At 45.4% G+C, this 20,815-nt stretch overlaps 1 protein-coding gene across 1 annotated transcript; it reads left to right on the forward strand.

Annotated features, from left to right (window-relative positions):
• The first annotated feature begins 1,884 nt into the window (after positions 1 to 1,884).
• Positions 1,885 to 20,074, forward strand: FAM83F (family with sequence similarity 83 member F). The gene is made up of 5 exons (XM_054182728.1): positions 1,885 to 2,355; positions 6,078 to 6,245; positions 13,714 to 13,835; positions 14,423 to 15,135; positions 20,010 to 20,074. The coding sequence occupies exons 1-5, from the start codon at positions 1,900 to 1,902 to the stop codon at positions 20,072 to 20,074; spliced, it is 1,524 nt and encodes a 507-aa protein (XP_054038703.1). The 5' UTR covers positions 1,885 to 1,899.
• Positions 20,075 to 20,815: the final 741 nt, after the last annotated feature.

Consider the following 20,815-nt stretch of genomic DNA (forward strand, 5'->3'; position numbering starts at 1 on the left):
CAGGCCATTTATTTTCACAAAATCAGTAGGGATGTAATTACGCTTCTGCCAAACTTGTTTGAAATCAGACAGTGGGTTCAAAAGTTGTAAGAGAGATGGACAGACAGGCAGACAGATGCAGACACCATGACCACGTAAGCCTCATTTCCATTGGAAATCAGGCTAAAAGAACCTATATGGAAATTAATTTTTAAAGGGGACTTGATAGGCAGAGGATGGACCTCTGCAAAGTGCAATTTCAAATTTTAAGTGAATTTCATGCTAGGAAAAGCTATTGATGACAGTCTGGAATACTAAAATTCTCCCTTCTACATAAACGAGAGGAACAGCACAGGATGAGCACCAGTGACCCACCCCATCCTTGGATTTTTAAGCTAACTCACGCTGAGCGCAGGCGATTGCTTATAGAAAGGAGACAAAGAGCAACTCTAGCAGTTCTGTCCTTATGGTTTTTTTGTGCATGTGAGTGCTTAGGGCTAATCACATATGTAAAGGGCTGTAAATGCCTCTGAATGTTTGTATTTTGCCACTGCCTCGCCTTTATCCCTGTATCCTTGCTCATCCCTGCCAGCTCTTTCCCTGGGCTGCACGGGAGAAGAACGGCTCTTTATCCTTTGTGTACACACTGCAAACCGCAGTGGGGCCTGAATCTTGATTAGGGCCCCTAGCAACTATCGCATACCACACAAAAATCATAATTTAAGACTACAGCCCCTAGTCTCTCGGCTGGGATGTGCATGTGGAGCTGGGGGTATTTATTCACGCTCCCAGCCAGAGAAGAGGAGTGGGGCTGTTTTGTTCCCAGCTCTGAGACCAGCCAGCTGGGCAGCCTTGGGCAAATCACTCCATCATCTTCTCACCTGTAAACAGGGTACCCACCTCTTGCTTTTTGTGAGTCGCTGAGCTGCTGCTGCTGCCCTGGAAGTGGATTTGGATGAGGCTGGCTAGCAGACTGCTGTGGCCGGTAGACCACGGCTTGTAGCCACCATGGTTCTCTGCCCACGCCCCCCAGCCCCACTTGTCTGTGAGTGTCCCCCTTTTGTCCATGAGGATGTGGACCTGTTGGAGTGTGTCCAGAGGAGGGCCATGAAGATGATGAGGGGGCTGGAGCACCTCTCCTATGGAGACAGGCTGAGAGAGTTGGCTGTGTTCAGCCTGGAGAAGAAAAGGCTCCGGTGAGACCTTATAGTGGCCTTCTAGTGCCTGAAGGGGGCCTACAGGAGAGATGGGGAGGGACTTTTTACAAGGGCATGTAGTGACAGGACGAGGCATAATGGCTTCAAACTGGAAGAGGGTAGATTAAGATTAACTATCAGGAAGAAATTATTTAGTGTGAGGGTGGTGAGGCACTGGCACAGGTTGCCCAGAGAGGCTGCGGATGCCCCATCCCTGGAAGTGTTCAAGGCCAGGCTGGATGGGGCTTTGAGCAGCCTGGTCCAGTGGGAGGTGTCCCTGCCCATGGCAGGGGGGTTGGAACTAGATGATCTTTCAGGTCCCTTCCAACCCAAACCATTCTATGAACACCCCTCAGATGGCTGCCAGGGGAAACCCCCTCTTATTAAATAGACTTTTGCATTTGCAGCCCAAATTACACCCGCGGCCCAAGCCCGGTTCTCCTCCTCAGGGACCCCTGTGCCAGCCATGCTGGGGGGCAGCCAGTGCTGGGACAGTGACCCTGGCTCCCCTGGCAGCGGCGTGAGAGGCCACACAGGGCTGTGTGAGAAGGGTCGGGCGGAGGGGACAGCTGTGTCCCCAGGGAACCGGGAGGGCGTGAGGAGCCGGCGTAGGCTGCTCCACCCGCCGGGGCGGGCTCGGGCAGGCCAGGTGAGGCGGTGCCGGCTCTGCCTCTCCCTCCCTCCCTCCTTCTGCAGCCTCCCGGCGCTGCGGGGTGCCGGCAGCATGGCGGAGTCCCAGGTGCTGCTGCTGGACGAGTCGCACGTCAACGAGAAGGTGACGGAGGCCCAGGCCCGCTTCTACTACAGCGAGGAGCAGCGCCGGGCCCTGGAGGTGCTGGTGACCCGGGGCGAGGCAGCCTACCGGGAGGCGCTGAGGAAGGAGCAGCTCCGCGATTTTCTCTCCAGCCGGGAGCTGCAAGCCCTGCGGGGCAGCTGGCGAGGTTACGATGACCCCCGTGAAGGCGGCAAGGTGGTGCGAGGTCCTGGCGGTGAGACCCTCTCGCTGGCCTACTGGCCTGACTGCTCGGATACGGAGGTGCCCCCCTTGGATTTGGGCTGGACCGACAAGACCTTCTACCGGGGCATCAGCCGGGTGGCCCTCTTCACGCACCCCCGCAAGGAGGAGAACGCGCCCCACCTGAAGGAGGTGGTGCGGGAGATGATCCAGCAGGCGCAGAAGGTAGGGCCCGGCCGCCAGACGAAGCGGGGGCCCTCGATGGGCCGCCCTTGCCCGCCTTCACGCCCGGGCGGAGGGCCTGGCTGGAGGGCGGGTGGGGTGGAAGGCAGGCGAGAGCCCACCATGTCCAGGCTTTTCTCCTGCCAAAGCACGTTGGCCCTCCAGCTGGTCAGTTTCCAGCAGGCAGGGCCTTCCCTGTGGCTTGTTGCCCGTCACCTTACTGTTTGCCAAAGGATAGCCAAGATGGGGCTAAACCCCTGCACCCCTCACACACACCCTAAATTGAGGTTTTTGTAACCGTGTTTAGCTTTTTGTGATTCACTGGCTCAAGGGAAGGCAGGTGACGACGCTGTGCCAGCCACCCCTCCTGTACGTGCAGGTATCCCTAGTTAAACACAGGGCAGCAAGTTTGCTTGTGGGGTGATGTTTTTTAGGGTTTATTTTTTGTGGTCTCAACACCCTCCAGCAGCCAGAGTCCAGACAGTATGTGCCTGCTCCTCCTATTTGTCTTTGACTGTAAAGGACTGTCAGTGGTGACAGGCAAGAAAACAAAGCAGCCGTGACGCCACGAGAGCTTGCGTTGAAGGGTAGGGGGCAATGACGAGTTTTTCCTAGGTCTGGGTGAAGTTTCCAGAGAAGACCACCCAGGAAATGATCCCCTTCAGAGCTGACATCCCCCCTGAGGAAAGGGAATAACAGCATAAGACACTTCATTCCTGCTCTTAGTTTTGCTGCTTGCTTTTTTTTCCTGCTAATTCAGCAGTTATTTCCTCCTCCAGCCGCTCCCCCAGCACACACTATACGCACAACCTTTGCAGACTTGTTAAAACCAAGTCTGCTGGGAACCACAAAAACTTTCCAGAGAGGCATTAATCCAGCGGGTGATCTCCTCAGCTCCCTGGTCGCAGAAATACGTGCACACCCCATAATCCTGTTCAGCCACTGGCATGGTCAGTTGTTTAGAAGAGCCAGATTTACTGCAACTTCACATCCTCTTTGTGCTGCTGCAAATGCCTCTACAGGCTGTGCAAGGACTGGGAAACTTTGTTCTTTTCGATAGCTGTGCCTGGCACCTAAAAGTAATTAATTCCTTTCTAGATTTTTATTTTTTCACTGACTGGACGAACTGTGCCCCTCCCAGCCCAACGGTGGTTTCATGTTTAACAGCCGTTTAAGTGTTTAATGGTCCTTTTCGTAGATAACTATGCCTATTGTGTTCAGCTGAGCTGGCCCTGGCAAAAAAAAAAAAATCTCCAGGTAGCAGCTTTTTATTCAGCACATGAGAATAGCTTTTGGTTGTTTGGGTTTTTGGGGGGGCGGGGGGGGCTCTAAGCAGATACTAGTTATATGTGGCACATGTCTGTGGGTGGCTTATCACCAGTGTTTTACAAACATACGTTAATTAAGCTACCTTGCCGCAATGAGATTGGCAAGTTAATGCTTGCCAGTCTGTAAATACCTGTGAAGAGCTACCCACACCTGTGGGCCCTATAGATAAGTTGTTATCCATAGGGTAGGTAGAGGAATGGGGAATACCTCGTGGAGGGCTAGACACTCCTGCTCTGACTTGCTGTATGTGGGAACACTCCTAGGTAATCTTGACAGATCACCAGCTGTGGCAGGGCTTGGAGAAGACCAACATACCAGCAGTGGGGTTGCCCACCTCACATTTTGCTGGCTTGGAAGTGCCATCTGCAAGGCAGCTCATCTGCTTTTCATACAGGACTGCAGTTTTCATGGCTTTAGTCCACAGTCTTGCAAAGAAGCTGAACTGACCCAGGGCCCCAAAGCCTGGAGGGAACCGTCCTTCATATTGCAAGACCAGTACTAACAATTAATGGTTTGTCCAGGATGTGGTGTAATTTCTGCAGTCATGGGACTCATTGCAAATGGAGGGGATGGAAAGAAAACAAATTCATACTTCTGCTGTGTGTTCTTGATCAGTTCCCTATGTGGATGTTCTTACTTCAAATGACTATTATCTGGCATCCTCGCTCCTAAGTAACTACATCCATACCACAGTGTGTGGAGGGGAGGGGAAGCATAACAGGCCTGAATTAATGCATGAACTCTTCATACCTTTAATTACAATCTGTCTGGATATGAAGTTGTTCAGGAACAAAGAGGCACAAGTTCACTGTATTTTAATTTTTAGAGGTTCTAGTAACATTCCCTGCATCTTGCTGCTTTGTGCTGGGAAGCAAGAACCAAAACAGGATCTGAAATCTAGTTCTGCCCAGCAGAAGTTATCAAGGGACTTTTAGTTTATAACGTAGCTCCACAATAGTTCACCTGTACCAGGAACCTACATGTTAATGATGAGCATAAACGCAATGTCAGCTCTTTTTTTATTTTTTCTAACAAAGAAAAGCTTGTGTTGACAGAAGGAGCCTGACAGAGCAGATGTGTTGGTTGTTGGCCGTACAAGCAGAAACTCAGCAAACACAGTAGGGGACATTTGCTGTGGCATCACTTTGCCAAAAGCAATTTGTTCAAGGGCATTTTTCAAAGGAAAGAGGTATCTGGTGAGAATTATTCTCCCTTCCACAGAGGTCTCCTGCAACTTGAGCTGCACCTCTTCTAAACTTCAACTGAAGAAACTCCTACTGTTTCATCCAGTTTTCAGCTCCATTCACACCTGTATGTGCTGTCCCCAGCACAGCTTGGCTCATCACTGTGACCCCTGCACCTGGGAAGTTAAAATTTAGGGACCTATATTCCCAGCATATGGTCAGCATGAGAGTTCTGACCTGGTGAACTGATGTTTCCTAGCAGGATTAGGAAAGTAGCATCCTTCATTCATAGCCTTCCATATGTTGAGGAGAATAATTCTTTCAGGCAGAGAAGTGAATTGCCACTTCTAATGGTGTAAAAGAGACAGAAAGGGAGAGAGAGAGACAAAGCAGGTAAGATGAGCGTTAAAGCTGTCCACAACCTTCTTGGTTTTGTTGTTACTCATCCTATGAATGTTCAGGCTTGCCTGTCACGTCAGTGCAGCCTTTTGTTTTTATGTAAAAATCTATGCCTGGAAAGAGGGATTGGTTTTATACCAGAAAAAATGTCCATGTGAAAGAGGGAATGATCATTTTGCCTTCAAATCTTGAACGCACACTCCAGTTCCTTCCTGACAAATATGAGGTATTTATGTTTGAGCTCCGTAAGACATTCCTCGGGAAGCCGGCCCTGAGAGCAGACTTCTCACAGGGAATTGGGAAAAAAGGAAAATAAAATTATTCTTGTCTGCACTATGCACCATGGCTGAGGATTCAGGCTCTGATTCCTCTGCACATTCATTCTTCCATTACTCACCTTCTGATTAAGTGTTAGAACTGTGTTTTTCACTCTTCTTTTTCAATCTATTTTCAGTGTTCTTTGTTTAAGTGGATCCTTACAGAGGCAACAAAAGTTTCACAATACAGAGGAAAAACTAAGTATCTGGCCTTGGCATTCCTCAGGCTGCTGAAATAAGCCGTCTTCCCCCAGAAGAAGAACTCTCAAAGGCATTTATGAAGTTGCTTCCAAAGTGCAGCAGGAGCCATGCCAGAAAATTACAAGGTTATTGGCAGTGCTTGGGCATGTACATCCCTGTGCTTTTGTCTCCCCTGTAACCTCCTCCTCCATATTGTGGTATCAGTGCTCTCCTTTATTTTGCACCAGTATGATGGGCCACCCTTTCAGTTCCTACTGTTTTGTTCAGCTATCTGTCTACTGTCTTCTTGTTTCAGATTATTGCAGTGGTCATGGATGTATTTACAGACCGGGACATATTCCGTGATATAGTTGATGCAGCATATAAGCGCTGGATTCCAGTCTATATAATCCTAGATGAGGAGGGTGTGAAGCTCTTCCTGGAAATGTGCAGATGCCTTGACCTCAGTGACTTGCAGATCCGGGTAAGATATTCAATACTGAACCATTATCTCCTGCAGGTCAGTGGCCTTTTTTCAGTTGTAATGAATCTTGCAACTCACTTGGACAGGCAAACACATCTCTTCCTCCCTACAAGTCACATGACAGCACTTAGAGAGGGCTTGATTGAACCCAGAGGGATAAGAGAGTGGCTTGCTAATACAAAAGGAAAGAGAAAGGAAAGATTTGGATTTTTTACCTTTCACCTAAGACAGAGGTCTATGTAATTTCTTGGCTCTTGTGGCCTAAAAATTCCTGTTTGCCAAGAAAATCATCTGAGGGAATTTCCTGTGGGTGTCCTATGCAAGGTTTCAAACTAGTAGTTCTTTGAGTCGTCTGCGTGGATCCCAGTGATAGGACACATATACTCTGTGAAATAAAGACTTTCCTATCCAGCAGTGATCATCTGGTAGTGAATGAGCTTCTAGTCCTCCTTTGCCTGAGAACACAAGGGACTGGGGAGCATAGCTGCTCCCCAGTTCCATGTCGGAGTATGCCTTCGTTATAGAGCATGCAGCACAGCAGAGTAGTCAGCCTAGCTTGGCTGGCAGAAGCAGCCTCAGTGGGATCGCATTCCATTACATACAGACTGAAATACTTTATGTGTTTATAGCTGGTATTGTATTCCTCGCTTTTTTCATGTTTTTTAGTCACTGTCACTACTACGACTTGTGCTGAATACTGAAAAAGTTGTTAGGTTGGAAACGACCTATGGGATGCAAGACCCGCCCCTCTTGTTATCCAACTGTTATTCTGAGCAGTGAAAAAAAATTTAAAAGTGCCTTTTTACCTGGAGGAAGGGCAGATCTTCCATAAACACTCAATTAATAGTTTCAAAAAAAAAAAAAATGCAAACCAAAACTCAAAAAGCTGTGAAGATTTTAGAGGCTGATATTAACCATTTTAGGAGAACTATCTTAAATCTGGATGAAAATGACTTGCATGTATCTGAACAGTGCTCCCGTGAACTACCACTCTGCTCTGAGTTTCTGGACTTCATCAAAAAAAACCATCCAGCTGAGCAGCTTTCTCATCTTTCTCCAAAACAGAAATGGAAGTTTTTTTCCTCTGGTGTCTTTGAAAGCAAGACACAGCCATCATTATAATAGACCTGTTTCAAGCTTCAGGGGTATTCTGTGGCCTAGGCTTGGGTCTCTTTGGTACAAAACTGTGAAATCACAGCAGTAGTTCCATTTGCTCCGGTACCTGTTTTCCAGTGCTTTTCTTACCATGTCATCATGTGCAGGAATGATGACTTCAATACTGTATATTTTAACTCCTGGACAGAGTGAGTAAAAAGATGCCTTGGTGTTTTAGAAAAACTTGCAGTGCTATTGGAGAGGAGAGTTGCTTTTTGTCTGCCTTCTCCGTCGTTAAAACAGTAAGCGGTCCCCTTCTGCTCTTCCTCTTACCTCTTTCTCCATAGGTATCTACACAGACTTTATACTCCAAAACCAATCATCACAGTGGCATTCTACAGTAGTGACTAGGTCCTGCAGCAGCCTAGTTGCATTACAAGGTCACCTTTTCCAAAGAGGCAGTTCGAACTGATGCCATCAAAGGCAGTATAAAACTCTTCTGTGTCCCTTCTGTGCTTCCCTTCTCTCACAGCAGCCCTTGCTATGTTTTTCATTAGACTCCTTCAGCTAAAAAATGTCCAAATACAAGCTGAGCTGAAGGGGGTCCACTGAGAAGAAATTTTTAACATTCTTCTTTAACCTAGTTGTTCACTTTTCTGCAGAGCTCCAGCCCACAGAGTACTGCAACTTTTCCCCCACTTTTTTCCCAGCCATCTCACACTGTGTCTTAAATTCCCCTTAAGGTTGTTGTATTCCTTTTCTAGTATGGCTAGGGCTTTAGTTAATCTTGTTAAGGTCAATGCAGTTTATGCCTGTCTATGGTACTAAGGAAGGACAGGGAAGAGTCTTTCTGTAAGGGGAAACAGGTCATTTGCCTCTCAGGGAAGATGGCCTCTTAGTATCCTGCCCAAGGCTGCCTTGGACGTATCTGTGCTGCTGCTTGGATCAGTATAACAGAAATAATCATATAGTGATTCCCCCAACATCAGGCTTTAGATACCCAAGGAGTCTCAAGCAAGGCTTAGGCTTCTCCTGGAGGACTCCCCCCACCCCCACCTCATTGATCTAATGTATCTAGGTTGTTTTTAACTTTTAGTGCTGAAAACCCAGATTTAAAACAAGAAAGCAAGCTGGTCCTCTGGTCTTGTTCAGGCGGTATCATTTTGTCCCCATTGCTTGATCAGAGGATGTTGGAATTGCTGAGGAAGAACAAGAAACTCTAGTGCAGTTAACTCCATCATTCACCCATTTCTTATTTATGTCTTCCTCTTGACATCTGCTTTGATGCCTGAGTTTGTTCTACAGATTTTTAGCAACAAAATTCTCTCCTTCCACTATCTTTTTGTGTAACCGTTTTGCTTGCTTCACCAGTGGGCCACAGTTTATCAGCAAAGGAATCGCATACGCTTCCTTCCTGCCCTTCTTCTCACCCTTCCTTTGGAGTGCTTGTTCAAGATTTACAGGATGGCTTTTTCTCAGAAAGTTGCAGCAATTTGGGAAGTAACTTCAAGGTTTAGAGGCAAGTTCTGATCCCAGGGAGAGACAGAGAGAGATGACACACTACTATGGGCTGTCATTGCTGCGGTTCAGGTTGCTTATTCTGTCTTCTGTCATCACCAGATGCTCAGATTGTTCTGTGATTCCTGCCCTTTTGTTTCCATTGCCCTGTTCTTTCAATGCAGAGTGAATGCTTTAATGGACCTAATACAGGGAGATTTACTGTTAACACTGGATTTTGCCCTTTGTCTACATACAGTGCTGGGCGTTTTCACAAAAATCCTGGCTGTTGTATCATATTGAGATGGCAAGGTATCGTGATCTGCTGACAGTCTCACGGGAGGAAAACTGCTGTAGGAAGACAGTATCTCACTCTGCAAAGACAAAACGTTCTTTACTGACTCCAAGCATGAAATGAGAAAAACTCAATTTTTGTCTGAAGGCCAGAGATCACTAGAAATGCATTTAAATTCAACCATTGGCACACTCATCCTGGGATGTTATGTGTGTATGAGTCATATGGCTTCCTGAGCCTACAGGACATGGTTTGCCAGACTTCTGTTATGTTTGACACAAGAGTGTTCTTCGGAGAGCACAATGAATCAAAGTTCTCATAGATATAAAATCCATAGCCCCACAAAAAGTCCTCTTTTTATTGACCTGAGGGTGAATGTTCTCACAAGTTTTTAGATGAGTTCTCTTCCTCCCCATGCTTCTGCTAAGAAAGACCCCTCCTGATCAAAGAAAAGGAGTTCACCTAGAGCTCAAAGCAAACCCAGGGAATGAGTTATCTGCAGGAAGTTCACCTTCATGTTAATTTCTTCCCTCACTCCAAGAATTCTTAAACGTTTTTGCCTAAGAAATTTCTGAAGTTTCATTTCAGTATTTCATGTCTCTACCTCCAAGCTTTCTTCATCCACTCATAACTCAAGTGAGGGAGAAGCTGAATGTAATGTGATGCAGTACTGTTAGTTTTTTAATTATCTATTAGAGAATTCTTCTAGGCTGCTTATGACATTTTGAAAATGGGGGCTTACAAGGCGGCTCTTTTTTTGCAGAGACCCAAATAAATAATACCCAGTAATGACCTTGGCATGCCAGGTCCAGCTAGCTGCATTCCATCCTATTCTACTTGAATACCTGCAAGTTTTACTATTTTGTCAACAAGCATAACATTTCCAGAACTGTTCAGGGCAAACACATAGGGTAATTCCACAATATTTCCCAGCATTACTTGGTGACTGCTTCCAGATTGTGGATGCTTATGTGTCCCCGTGTAAGTTAAGCACCTACCACCCATCTCTCTGACCTAGAGATCTGATCACCAGAAATGAGAATCTTGCAGACCATGAATAAGAAAGATTCCTTGTCGGTTGTTACTGTGGTCCTGTCCACATGAATCCCATATCTCTTCCTCTTTTCCTCTTCTGTGGAACCTCCATCTATGATTTTAGAGAAATAATGGGCGTGTGGGGCCTTCCCCTCAGCCCTGTGCTCAGGTGAAGCAATGGTACAAGAAAACAGAGGACAAGAGCTACCTCAGCAGATGCTATTGACTGAAGGGATCTGATTTTTCCAGGGACAGCAGAAAGGGGTTCTCTACATTTTGAAAAACACAGTCAATGCAAGGCACTGTTGAGTCGCTGTCACCTATCAGCTACTACTTTGGTCTGTTGTGTCTCCTTTATCTGTTTTAAATCTGTTATTTTATAGAAGTCATAAATGCCATCCATCCCAACTTGAAATACAAGATCCCTGCTTGCTTTGCAACATACGTATCAGTTGCTCTAAGAGGGAAGGTACACACAGGATTCCCTGGTGGAAGCACTTGGAATGCTTGCCTTTAGGGTCTGTCTTGTGTATCCCCCCTACTCAACCACAACTTGTGAGCACCGCTGCCCAGGTCTGTCAAGGGACAGCTAAGTGTCAGTCACAACACAACCTATTAGTGACTTTCTAAACTGGGTCTAATTTAACTTTCTGTGGAGTTAGGGTGAGGTTTAAAAGTGTGTCACAGTAAGGCAAGAAAGACCGATTCCTTCACTGTTTGTATTAGGATGCTCTGTCAGGCTGGAGTGTTACCAGTCCGTTTTAAGTTGGTGCCAGGGAGACGTTAGTCACTGTTTGTGATGAGGAGTGGTGCAAGCCTGTGTAAAGGAAATGTGGAAATTTAATGCAAACTGCAGCTTCCATACGCCAGAATATGGCAAACCTTAAGCAGATTTCTGCAGGAATACAGATCTGGAGGGGTCACTTCTATCTGGTGAACTAACTGATCCCCTACCCAAAATACTTGTTACTACTGCAACATTAGTGACCCCCAAAAGTTGCTGCAATCTCACTTCATTTATTTTTGTCTTTCCTCTTTTGTTGTAGTGTAGTCTTTAGTACATGAACCCAGGCTTGTTCCTCCTCTGTACAGCTTGATATATAAGTCTACAAATGCTCCAAGATCCTTCAAGGCAGAAAACATTATACAAATAACCTGTTAAGTGACTCGATGTTTATATGACTTTGTGCTTGTTTTCTGCATTTCAAGAAGTATTTATGCACTCCTGTGCCTACTTTGTTCAAGGAGGTTTATGTGCTCAGCTGCTTGGTTCTATCCCCTCTGTGCCTTTCTAAGTGTTATGTGGAGCTCAGTTACTGCAGAAATTCAAATGTACTTTCTTTCCACCAAAAGAAGGTGATATAACATACAAACACAATAACACCCACAGTGGTTACATGCTAAGAAACTTTCTGCTGGTACTCCTTGATTCATGAAAGTGCATGGCGTGTCAGAGCTGTTGACTGATTTGAAGAACAGAGGTCCTTCTTGACACTTGCAGTCAATATTCCATGATTTGGCAAATCTCACATCCAACTTTACTCAGCAAGGCAAAAAAATTATTTCAGGTGGTCAGCCAGCCAATTGCAAATCTTATTCTAAATACTGGAAAGGGCACCCTTCCTCCTGTGCACTACCCGAGCTGCGTTCAGCATCCCACACATATGACTCACTGCTAGGCCTTGGGCAAGTCACTTCATCTTTTTCTCTCTCAGACTCCTCGTCTTTAGAACAGGGTAATAATACTTTCAGCAGTGTTGGGAGCATTAATTAGCTAATGCCCACACAGGACTCCAGACAGATCAGGCAATAGATGAATGCAAAATAGTAGTATCATCAGTTACTGTTAGTCAGAATTTGTACTGCCACTGCTGTATTTTAGTGGGGAAAATAGGAACCAGGTTCAAAAGGTAAGAGTTATATTCAGAGAACTGGTTTTTGAAAGAAATCTGCATTCATATAATGACTCGTTCCTGCATGCTGATTTCTATAGCCTATCAATATTTAAGCTGTCAGTGAGGTTTATAATAATAGGACATAGCTCCTTGTGGGATCTGAGGCTGTGCTAGCATTAGCCAAATCCTCATGATTCTTCTGCTCTGCAGATGGGCAAAGAATGAGGCAAAGGTGAATTGACTTGCCCAAAACATCACAGGGAATAGTGTTAGAACTGTGAGAACACTTGGGACTATCTGACGCCCAACCCTGGATTTATTACTGCAGATCACAATACCTTTTAGCTTTTCATTGTTAAAGAATTCTTACAGAAACAGATGGTGGAATGAAGAAAATGGTCTAAATTCGTGTGTCAGAGCAACAAGATAATTTTTTCTAAACTAATACTGATAGTCAATGCTTTTGGGTTTTGTTGTGGGTTTTTTTCATATTAGGCAGTACTTATACCTGTTTGCCAATTCATCCTCACACAGCCAGGACCCATGAGCAGAATAACACTCAGTCCAACGTGCAAATATGTTCTTATAGCATGTGCAGGCACACATCTGTTGTAGAAAATCATGTAACCTTAAATCTGTGTTTTCTCTGTTCCTGGTGGTGCTTTGTTTTATTACTTGTAGGTTTGCTGGCCAAAGGGTAGGAGACGGGAGGTTTGGGGAGAGGTATTATCTAACTAATTCTGTTCATTTTGTGAAAGGTACTTCCTTCCTCTTCTTCAGAAATTCTTCTTTGCTGAAAGTAGAGATTCTCATCCTACTCCTTTTGTTCAAAGAAAGTTCTGTGTTTTTTCACTCTCTGTTGAACAGTGAGGAATATGGGTGGACACTGTAACTGTTTGGGGTTCGTAGCAAAATGATAAAGGTTGGGGTCCTCCTTTTGTTATAACAGACAGAAAACATCTATGTTTTGAGCAATAGAACTGCTTCCTCCTTTCTTCTGTAATAATTAAATTTTCCAGTCTTCTAATTTGCCCAGTTTTGTCAAGTCATGTGTTGTTGGGATCAGAACACAAGCGCAAAAAGAACCTAATATAGATCTGTCTCATACATTACCCTCCAAGTAACTGTGTCCTTTGCATTGCACAGGTGTTGCAAAATTCCTTGGTTTTGCGGTCCTGCTAACATAGTCTGGAGAAGTGCCACGAGTGCCGTGGAACAGGGATCAGAATTCAGGGAGCACAGACGTGACTCAGAGCTTCCTCTGATTCATTCCCCTGAACTGGGCTGGGCCTTCTGAGCTACAGCACAGGACTGGGGATGGAGGATTATTTGATTTTTGAAAGCACTGTCTTGCCAGTAGGCTAAGCTGAATAGCTGAAGCCAGCAGGCAGGCTTACAAAGATGCTGACCTATTGGACAGGGCTGTAAACTGATGGAGGGGAGTAACTCACATAGACGGGACGACAACAGATCTTACAGCACTATGCTTTCTTTTCTGCAGCCCTTATGATTTCTGGTGGCTGATACAAAATGAGCTGTAGCCCCAGAAGTAGTGAGATAATGTGAGTGACATGTTAAGGCTTGGAGCTGGCAATTATCTAATTCTCTGCCCTATTTATTGTGACATTTTCTCTTTTCACCTCTCTGTTAGAATATCCGCATACGTTCTGTGACAGGAGTTGGGTTCTACATGCCAGCAGGGAAGATCAGAGGCACACTGGCATCCCGATTCCTGATGGTGGATGGTGAAAAAGTGGCCACTGGATCGTACAGGTGGGTTGCTGTTGCTTAAGACGAAGACATATTCTTTGTGTAAAGAATGGCTTGTGGCTTTGCTTGAAAGTCTTCTTCCCATGTTATTCCCTTTCTTATCCTAGCCTCTCTAGTCTGTTTGGCATCTGTAGAAATAGGGGTGGGATGACAGAGAATGTGGCATAAAGCAAAAGCTGTTCCTTGGAGAACGGAACATGCCCATGCTAGCAGACCATTTCAGTGGGCTAGAGATAGTTCCACACTGCATCAGGTGGTGGCCTGCAAGGACTCCCCACCAGCCACTGTGCTCCATTCTCTTTAGTGAGTTCTTCAGTCTGAAGGTTCCTCCTGTTCGTGCAGTGATGCTTTTATAAAATGGTAAACTGTCCTTCAGAGTTTTAGGGCCTTTTCTTCCAGATCTGGTCTGCTTGCCTAATGAAGAACAATAATGAAGCGCTTCATGTATCTATCCTGACCCATCTTGGGAAGGACATATGGGCAAATGGTGCAATGCTACATATTCCCATGTAGTATCTTAGAGATTGTTAGGTGGGCTGGGTCAAGTATGCACCCAAAAATCTAATGTCGGTTCTGTTTCCTACTCTTAGCTTCACATGGAGTTCATCCCACATTGACAGAAACATCCTGCTAGTCTTGACAGGACAGCATGTGGAGATGTTTGACGTTGAGTTTCGTGAACTCTATGCCATCTCAGAGGAAGTTAATTTCTACAAGGAGCTGGGTATTGCTAACCCATTCCTTCATGCAATTGGGAAGCCAGGCCTTCATTCCTCCACCGTGTCTCGGAAGTTCATTAACCCCAAGTATGGTTTAGTGGCAGGAGCAACCCGTGGTGATATGATGCTCTGGGCTTCACGACACAGGCAGGATAATCAGGGGAACATGGAAAAGGAGGAAACAAGTGAGTCAAAGAAACGGTTAAATCAGTTTCTGAATGACTTAGTCACATTGGAGCAAGAGTTCCCAGAAATTTATCCACCTCTGGAGAATGTGAACAAGGTGAATCGGAGCCCTCAGAAACTGTTCTCCCGGTTCCAGATGGATCTGAAAAATAAATCCAAATCCAGAGAGTCTATTCGTGATGTGAAGAAAGAAGATGCACAGGCCAATTCAAAGCAAGGAAAGCGGTTTGCCAGTGGGCTTTTCAGTCGCAAGGCCAAACGGTCTCCAGGCTCAAGCATTGAGGCCAATTCTTTTGCCAGTGAAGGACATTCAGGAGAAGACCTTGGGAACATGAAACTGGAATATGAGCGGCTCAGCATTGGCCATGCCAGTGTTCGGAGCACTGGAGGCATCTCAGGTAAAACCTCTTTTAAAAGCATATTGTGCTTCTATGTGCCTTAGTTCTCAGTTTGGCTGATTTGTGCAAACATACTCAACTTAGGCACCTGTGAGTAGATCCTGTTATTTCCTCTATATTAAAATGAGTGGAATCAAAGAAGAGTAGAAGTTATATCAAAGGAAGCATAATTCTGAAGGCAATTTAACGGCAGTCTTATTGTAAGGTTGATACTTCTCATGTAAATGTTTTCTGATACTTCTCAGCAAGAGGAGAAAGGTGAATGTCGTCTTGTGTAAAACAAGTTGCCTGTGCAGTTCTTGAAGTGCACCACCCTGACAGCACTATGTTCAGTGGGTAGCATGGTGCAGACAGATTCCCAGTGTAGCCTCTCCTTTCCTCGTTTGGGCTTAGTCAGGTGTGTTTACTGTGACAAGGTTAGTAGTGGAGAAGAGTGGAAAACGTGTTTATGTTGAGGTGAGGGGGGCAAGGAGCGGAGAAGAGGGTGGAAGTCTTTTTAATTTGCTCCTTTATCACCTTCTGAAATGGGGAAGAAGGTCGTGAAAATAGAAGCTATGGAGAAGTACTAGATCTCAGCTTTTCTTTCTTTGCTAACACATGATTGATATTTTCACCAAGTCCTTCCAAGGCTTCATCCAGTGGAAGACACAAATGATAAAGATTTCTCCCAATTTATGGGTTCATAGCTAACTTCCAAAGTTTTAGATGTTTTGTCAGATTGAAATAAATCTATGGACTATTCAGCCTGGTTGTCTTCCTTTCTCTGGGTGTCAATACATCCTGCGCCAGCAAGAAAATAAACTAGTTCCAGGGAGAAAATTCCTCCTCAACTTGTCTGGCCAGAGACCATTCTGTGCTCTGCTGAATGCAAAATGCAGGCGTAGGGAGACTGAATTCCCTTGAGACTGCCATGATTTGAAATGGAAAGACATTCTCCTGAGACCAAAAAGAAAAGCAAGGTATTGGGAAGGTCAACAACAGGGATTGATTAGGTTCTTAGAAATACTTCTGGCTGAGTGGACAGATTCAAAAATGCCAAATGAACACCAGAGAGAGGAACTGTAAGTTTATTTATGACTATAGTAGACCCATTTTAGGATGTGTGTTTGGCATTTGGGGAGGCAGAAGTAAACCCTGGTCTAAAGAGGTCCTCTCTCCAAATCACTTTACGTCTTGAGCACAGACAGTACGCGCTGCTGGGCCCCATTCCTCAGAGACAGGAAAAATAGAACCGGTGAAGACTTAATAGGGAGATGTACGGGCATTGCCTCTCAGAGGAAGGGACCTGAGGGCTTGCACTACCCTCTAGTGACAGAAGTAGAAAATTGTGTAATCTCTGATTTGTCAGCACTTTACAATATCAGAGATACCCTACGTTTCTCAGTATCAGCTCTTTTAAAGCAGACAGCCCACCATTCCCGCATTGTGATGATGAAATTAGGCCCAGATTAAGGCACGGAAGAGATTGATGTCTGTAGTTGAACAGTGGGATGCTGCGCCCTTCGCCGGGGCGTTGCACAGTCAAGGCAGCGGGGCTGTCCCTGTTCCTTTTACCACAGTGGATCTGTGCCAGACAGTCTGATGTTTGGTCTGGACCATTTCCACAAAGACACTATCATGCTATTATGTTCAAGTTTTATTTATTGCCACTGCTACTTCCTGAGGGCTGCCACCTCTGTCAATAAAGGGGAAGGAAGAATTGAGAACAGGTGCAGGGAAGGCGCAGAGCTCCAGCACACCAGCCTTCCTGCTGTGCTCTTCCTGACCTGATAAGTCTTTCCAAGCAGTCGGTGCAAGTATTTTTTTGTCTCATGCAAATTGAGAATGCCCGTTCATGGTAGCAGTGGGAGACTCCACAGCTTTTGAAGTATGGTGTAAGTAGACTTAGGTCATCCGGTGTTGTAAAAGGCTGGAGAAAGATCTCTGTTTGTGTGTTGCTTTTGAATTGTTTCACTGTTCTTGAGAGAAAGCTTTTCTAGTCTAGTGGTCCCAAAGTGGCATGTGAACAGAGACGGTAGAGGGCACGTTAGAAAGATGGAAACTCATGAGAAAGAGGAAAAAAAAGAGTTACCACTGGGGATCCTGCAGCTACTTGATGAGTAGGATGTGCTTCATTAGGATTTAATAAAAAACTCTTGAACGTGGGCATGGAATAGAGTTCCAGCTTCAAGATAAAGATAGGAGGCACTTTGTTCTTGGGTAACTGTAGGGCCATCTTAGTTTTGAAAGTTTAAGTTGTCTTTGAGCAGGTCTAGTAAAAACTGATGCTGTGATACTCTGGGTGACAGAAGGGAGGTAAGAAGTGGAAATGAAGGAGGGGGAAGGTGCTTGGTACACAGGCAGGTTAGGATGCAATTATTCAGAGATTCACAGTTTGAAATAGCTGCCCTTACCTTTTGTAAAGATTAAACAGCACACTTAAGCCCTGTGGGCCTGCCTGCGCGCACATCCTCCAAAGTCACTATTAATTCTGTAGTACCACAGAGACGCATCCCACCTTGCAAATGCGTAGAGAGACCAGATCCACACCCCGAGTAGCTCGTAGAGTAATTGAAAGACATTATTCAAGCAGGCTAAAGGTCAGGTTCAGTCTTGTAGGAGCAAATGGCGATGAAGAGAATCCGAAAACTGGGAAGGGAAGTGATGAAAGTGTGTTCTGGGACAGAGTCTGAAAATCTCTCGGGGTATTTACATGCTAGAAAAGGATACCTACAAGTCAGAATTGGTAGTCTGGAAAATACGAGGGCTACAAATAGTAATGCCCCAAACTGAGTGCCCAAATTAACATTCTGAGGTGTTGTCCTAGCACGCTGCATGGAGACTGTGCTTTGTCTTACAAGGCTTTCTTAAACCACATCATCAAATTGACGCAACTCTTGAATTTCACTGTTGCCCGCTTAGGAACACAACAGCAGTAGCTCTGAACCTGACCAGAATCTTGTTAATTCTAAGCTGCTGCTGGGCAGACTGTGATCAGCAAAGACACTGACGTCTGTGTGCAGTTTCTGGGAAATACTGCAAGAATCTGAAAGCTGTGTGCCTTTGGAAAGCGCTGGCTTTTTGCTTTGTTTTCAGCCCTGCAAGAAGCAAAGTGGGCTCGCTCAGAAGGGTCTGCTCTCCTGAGTTGCTCCATACATCGGCCTTCGCTCCTCACGAGTGTTGGCTGCAGAACACATATACTTAATAGCAGGATTTTGTGTTTCACTTGGGTGCTTCTTGCAACAAGAAATGGGATTTACACGGGGCACTGCAATACCACAGAAATAGCTGCTTAGTTATCACCAGTGTTTTTCAGCTGAAGTGGGATCATGAACGGGTGGTAACTGGAATTTTCAGCCTCTTTTCTAAAGAGAAAGAGAGGAATATTGTTCAGTGCATACAAGCAGGGTGTTTGCTCTAACTTTAGCACTATCTGTAGAAAAAGGTCAGAAGACAAGAGTAGAAATTGAGAGGAATAAAGGAGTTGGGAGTTGAGATTAAGGAGAGAACAGACACTTTTGAAAGTAAAAATGAGGGTCCCGAATGTGATACAGACAGGGAGGGGAACAGGGGTGGTGAGGAGATAGTATTAATGATAAACTGAGCAATAACATACAAAATTGAGTCAATAGGGGGACAGGAGGTAGAATGAAATGCCATAGGGAGATGTGGGGAGGAGGCAGTAGCATCCAGAGCAGCCACAGAAGTGAGGGCAGGTTTGCAGTGCAGCCTCCCACATGGATATTAACAAGTTGCAGTGTGGAAGAAGGTTGAGAGAAGGAGGGGGAGAGGAGAGAGCTCAGCTCTTCCCCGTCACCTACAGATGAGGAAAACATTGATCAAATACCCACAAGCAAGAGAGTGGCATGTGAAATGATTCACTGGAAGCCCAGTTCAGAGGCAGTGCTTGGGCTGAAAGCTCCCTCAGCTTAGCAGGGTTGAGACTTCTCAGTAGCACCGTGACCTGTGGCAGTTTCCCCTCTCCATTCTCACCCAGGCTCCAACCGCTTGGGAGATGCACATGTACCTTCCTTCTGTACAAATACGTGAGCGGGGCCTGTCCTTGTTCAGAGTGACTGCAGGCCACGTGGCAGCCGCTCTCAGTACGTTCTGCCCTGGGCTATAGGTCATGTGAGCCTTGCTGAGCTCAGAGCACACCAGAGTTCCCCGACTTGCAAAAGCCTCTGCAAACACACTTTAGTGCAGTGCTTGAAAAAAAATATGCTGGGGCATCCAGACTAACAGTTGGATGTAATGAAGGAGATCAGACAGGAGTGCAAGCATTGAAAAGTACAGATACTGGGAGCAGAGGAATCCATAGCGTGAGCAATGAAAAAAACTAAGATGATAAAAACTTGGGGCAGCATACTGTGCTACTTAAGTGAGAGACCCTGAGGCCTCAGGATTTGTTTTGCAAAGGAAATGGTGGAAATTCTGGCACTTGAGATGTTTAAAATGTGGGATGTGAAAAAAAACTCTACTGAGAATGTGTGTGGGTATCAAATGGATGATATGACCTGACTCTCTCTCCCCCTCCCCACCCCCCCCCACCATCCCTCACTCTTTGGAAAACCTCCCACCCAAGTCATGGCCAGACTGTTTTCTGTTTTTCAGTGCCAACTGGGACCTGAGGATACCACTGAAGCTGGCCTGGGTACAGGCCAAAGCCTGGAAATACTTCTCCAGTGTTTTTTTCCACAGTATACTCTGAATTTGCTCTTATTTTAATGTCTCTTCATTTCATAGTAGTAGGAAATAAAACCATGAGAGAGTGCAGAGTAACGTAGATCTAACACAAGGTGTAGAGTAAATAATGAGAGACGATTGAAGTGTCAGTCCAAACTTTATACAGGTCATATTTACTTAACATTACTTTTAACTTCTTTTCATTCCAGGTAACGTGGGTCCAAACTCCACTACAAGTGATAAAAACAAACCATCTGCCTGTGTGTTATCTTGATTGGGAAGGATTGTCGGGAGAACTGAAGACTAAACAAGCTGGAACAGTAACCTCTTGATTGATTTTGAACCTACAGCCACGTCCTCACGCAGTGGTCTGTCAAGCCACCGTGTGGTCCTGGATGCACCCGGCACCCCCAGTTAAAGCACATGTACTGGATGAAGCGTAGACTTTGGATGGTCGGTCCCTTGAATGAGGGTTAGTGATGAATGTATTAGTCCATATGTCTGTGTGCACACATATGCTATGTATAAAAACAACTGTGATGAGTGGTCTCAGAGCTCGCTCTGTGTCCAGATAAATGCAGGAGATTTTCTGACTTACTTGTGCTGCTACTTCAGTCTGTCTAGCTACAGACTCAGAATCACTGTGTTGCATTGTTTACTCTACTGCACTGCAGAAATGTATTCGTCTGACTGGCTGGAAGGCTAAATCCAATCGAAGTGGCAAATTCTGGGTGAAATAAGGATGTTTACAGAGAATGTAGCCAGCCTTTGTCCACAAGGAGTCTTCCTGTAGATTCCTGTTGTCACTTATCCACACAAAAATGAGTGGTCAGGGAGAAGGGTTTAGCTAGCAGAGACCAATAGATTAGTATCTTAACTGTTTCATGTCATAAATATAGCAGTTGAACAAAGTGATTTAGCAAGAATATAGTAAAGAGAAAAAATGGAATATAGGGGGATGTTTAACCTGCGGTTCTGACTGGGTCAGGAGAAATGCCTTAAAAGGGGGACTGAG

Source organism: Rissa tridactyla, chromosome 1 (assembly GCF_028500815.1).
Source record: "Rissa tridactyla isolate bRisTri1 chromosome 1, bRisTri1.patW.cur.20221130, whole genome shotgun sequence".
Classification (NCBI taxonomy): domain Eukaryota; kingdom Metazoa; phylum Chordata; class Aves; order Charadriiformes; family Laridae; genus Rissa; species Rissa tridactyla.

Coding starts and splice junctions, on each gene's coding strand:
- FAM83F (XM_054182728.1), top strand. CDS start 1,900: ATGGCGGAGTCCCAGGTGCTGCTGCTGGACGAGTCGCACGTCAACGAG. Junction 2,356..6,077: donor TGATCCAGCAGGCGCAGAAG/GTAGGGCCCGGC, acceptor TTCTTGTTTCAG/ATTATTGCAGTGGTCATGGA. Junction 15,136..20,009: donor GAGCACTGGAGGCATCTCAG/GTAAAACCTCTT, acceptor TTTTCATTCCAG/GTAACGTGGGTCCAAACTCC.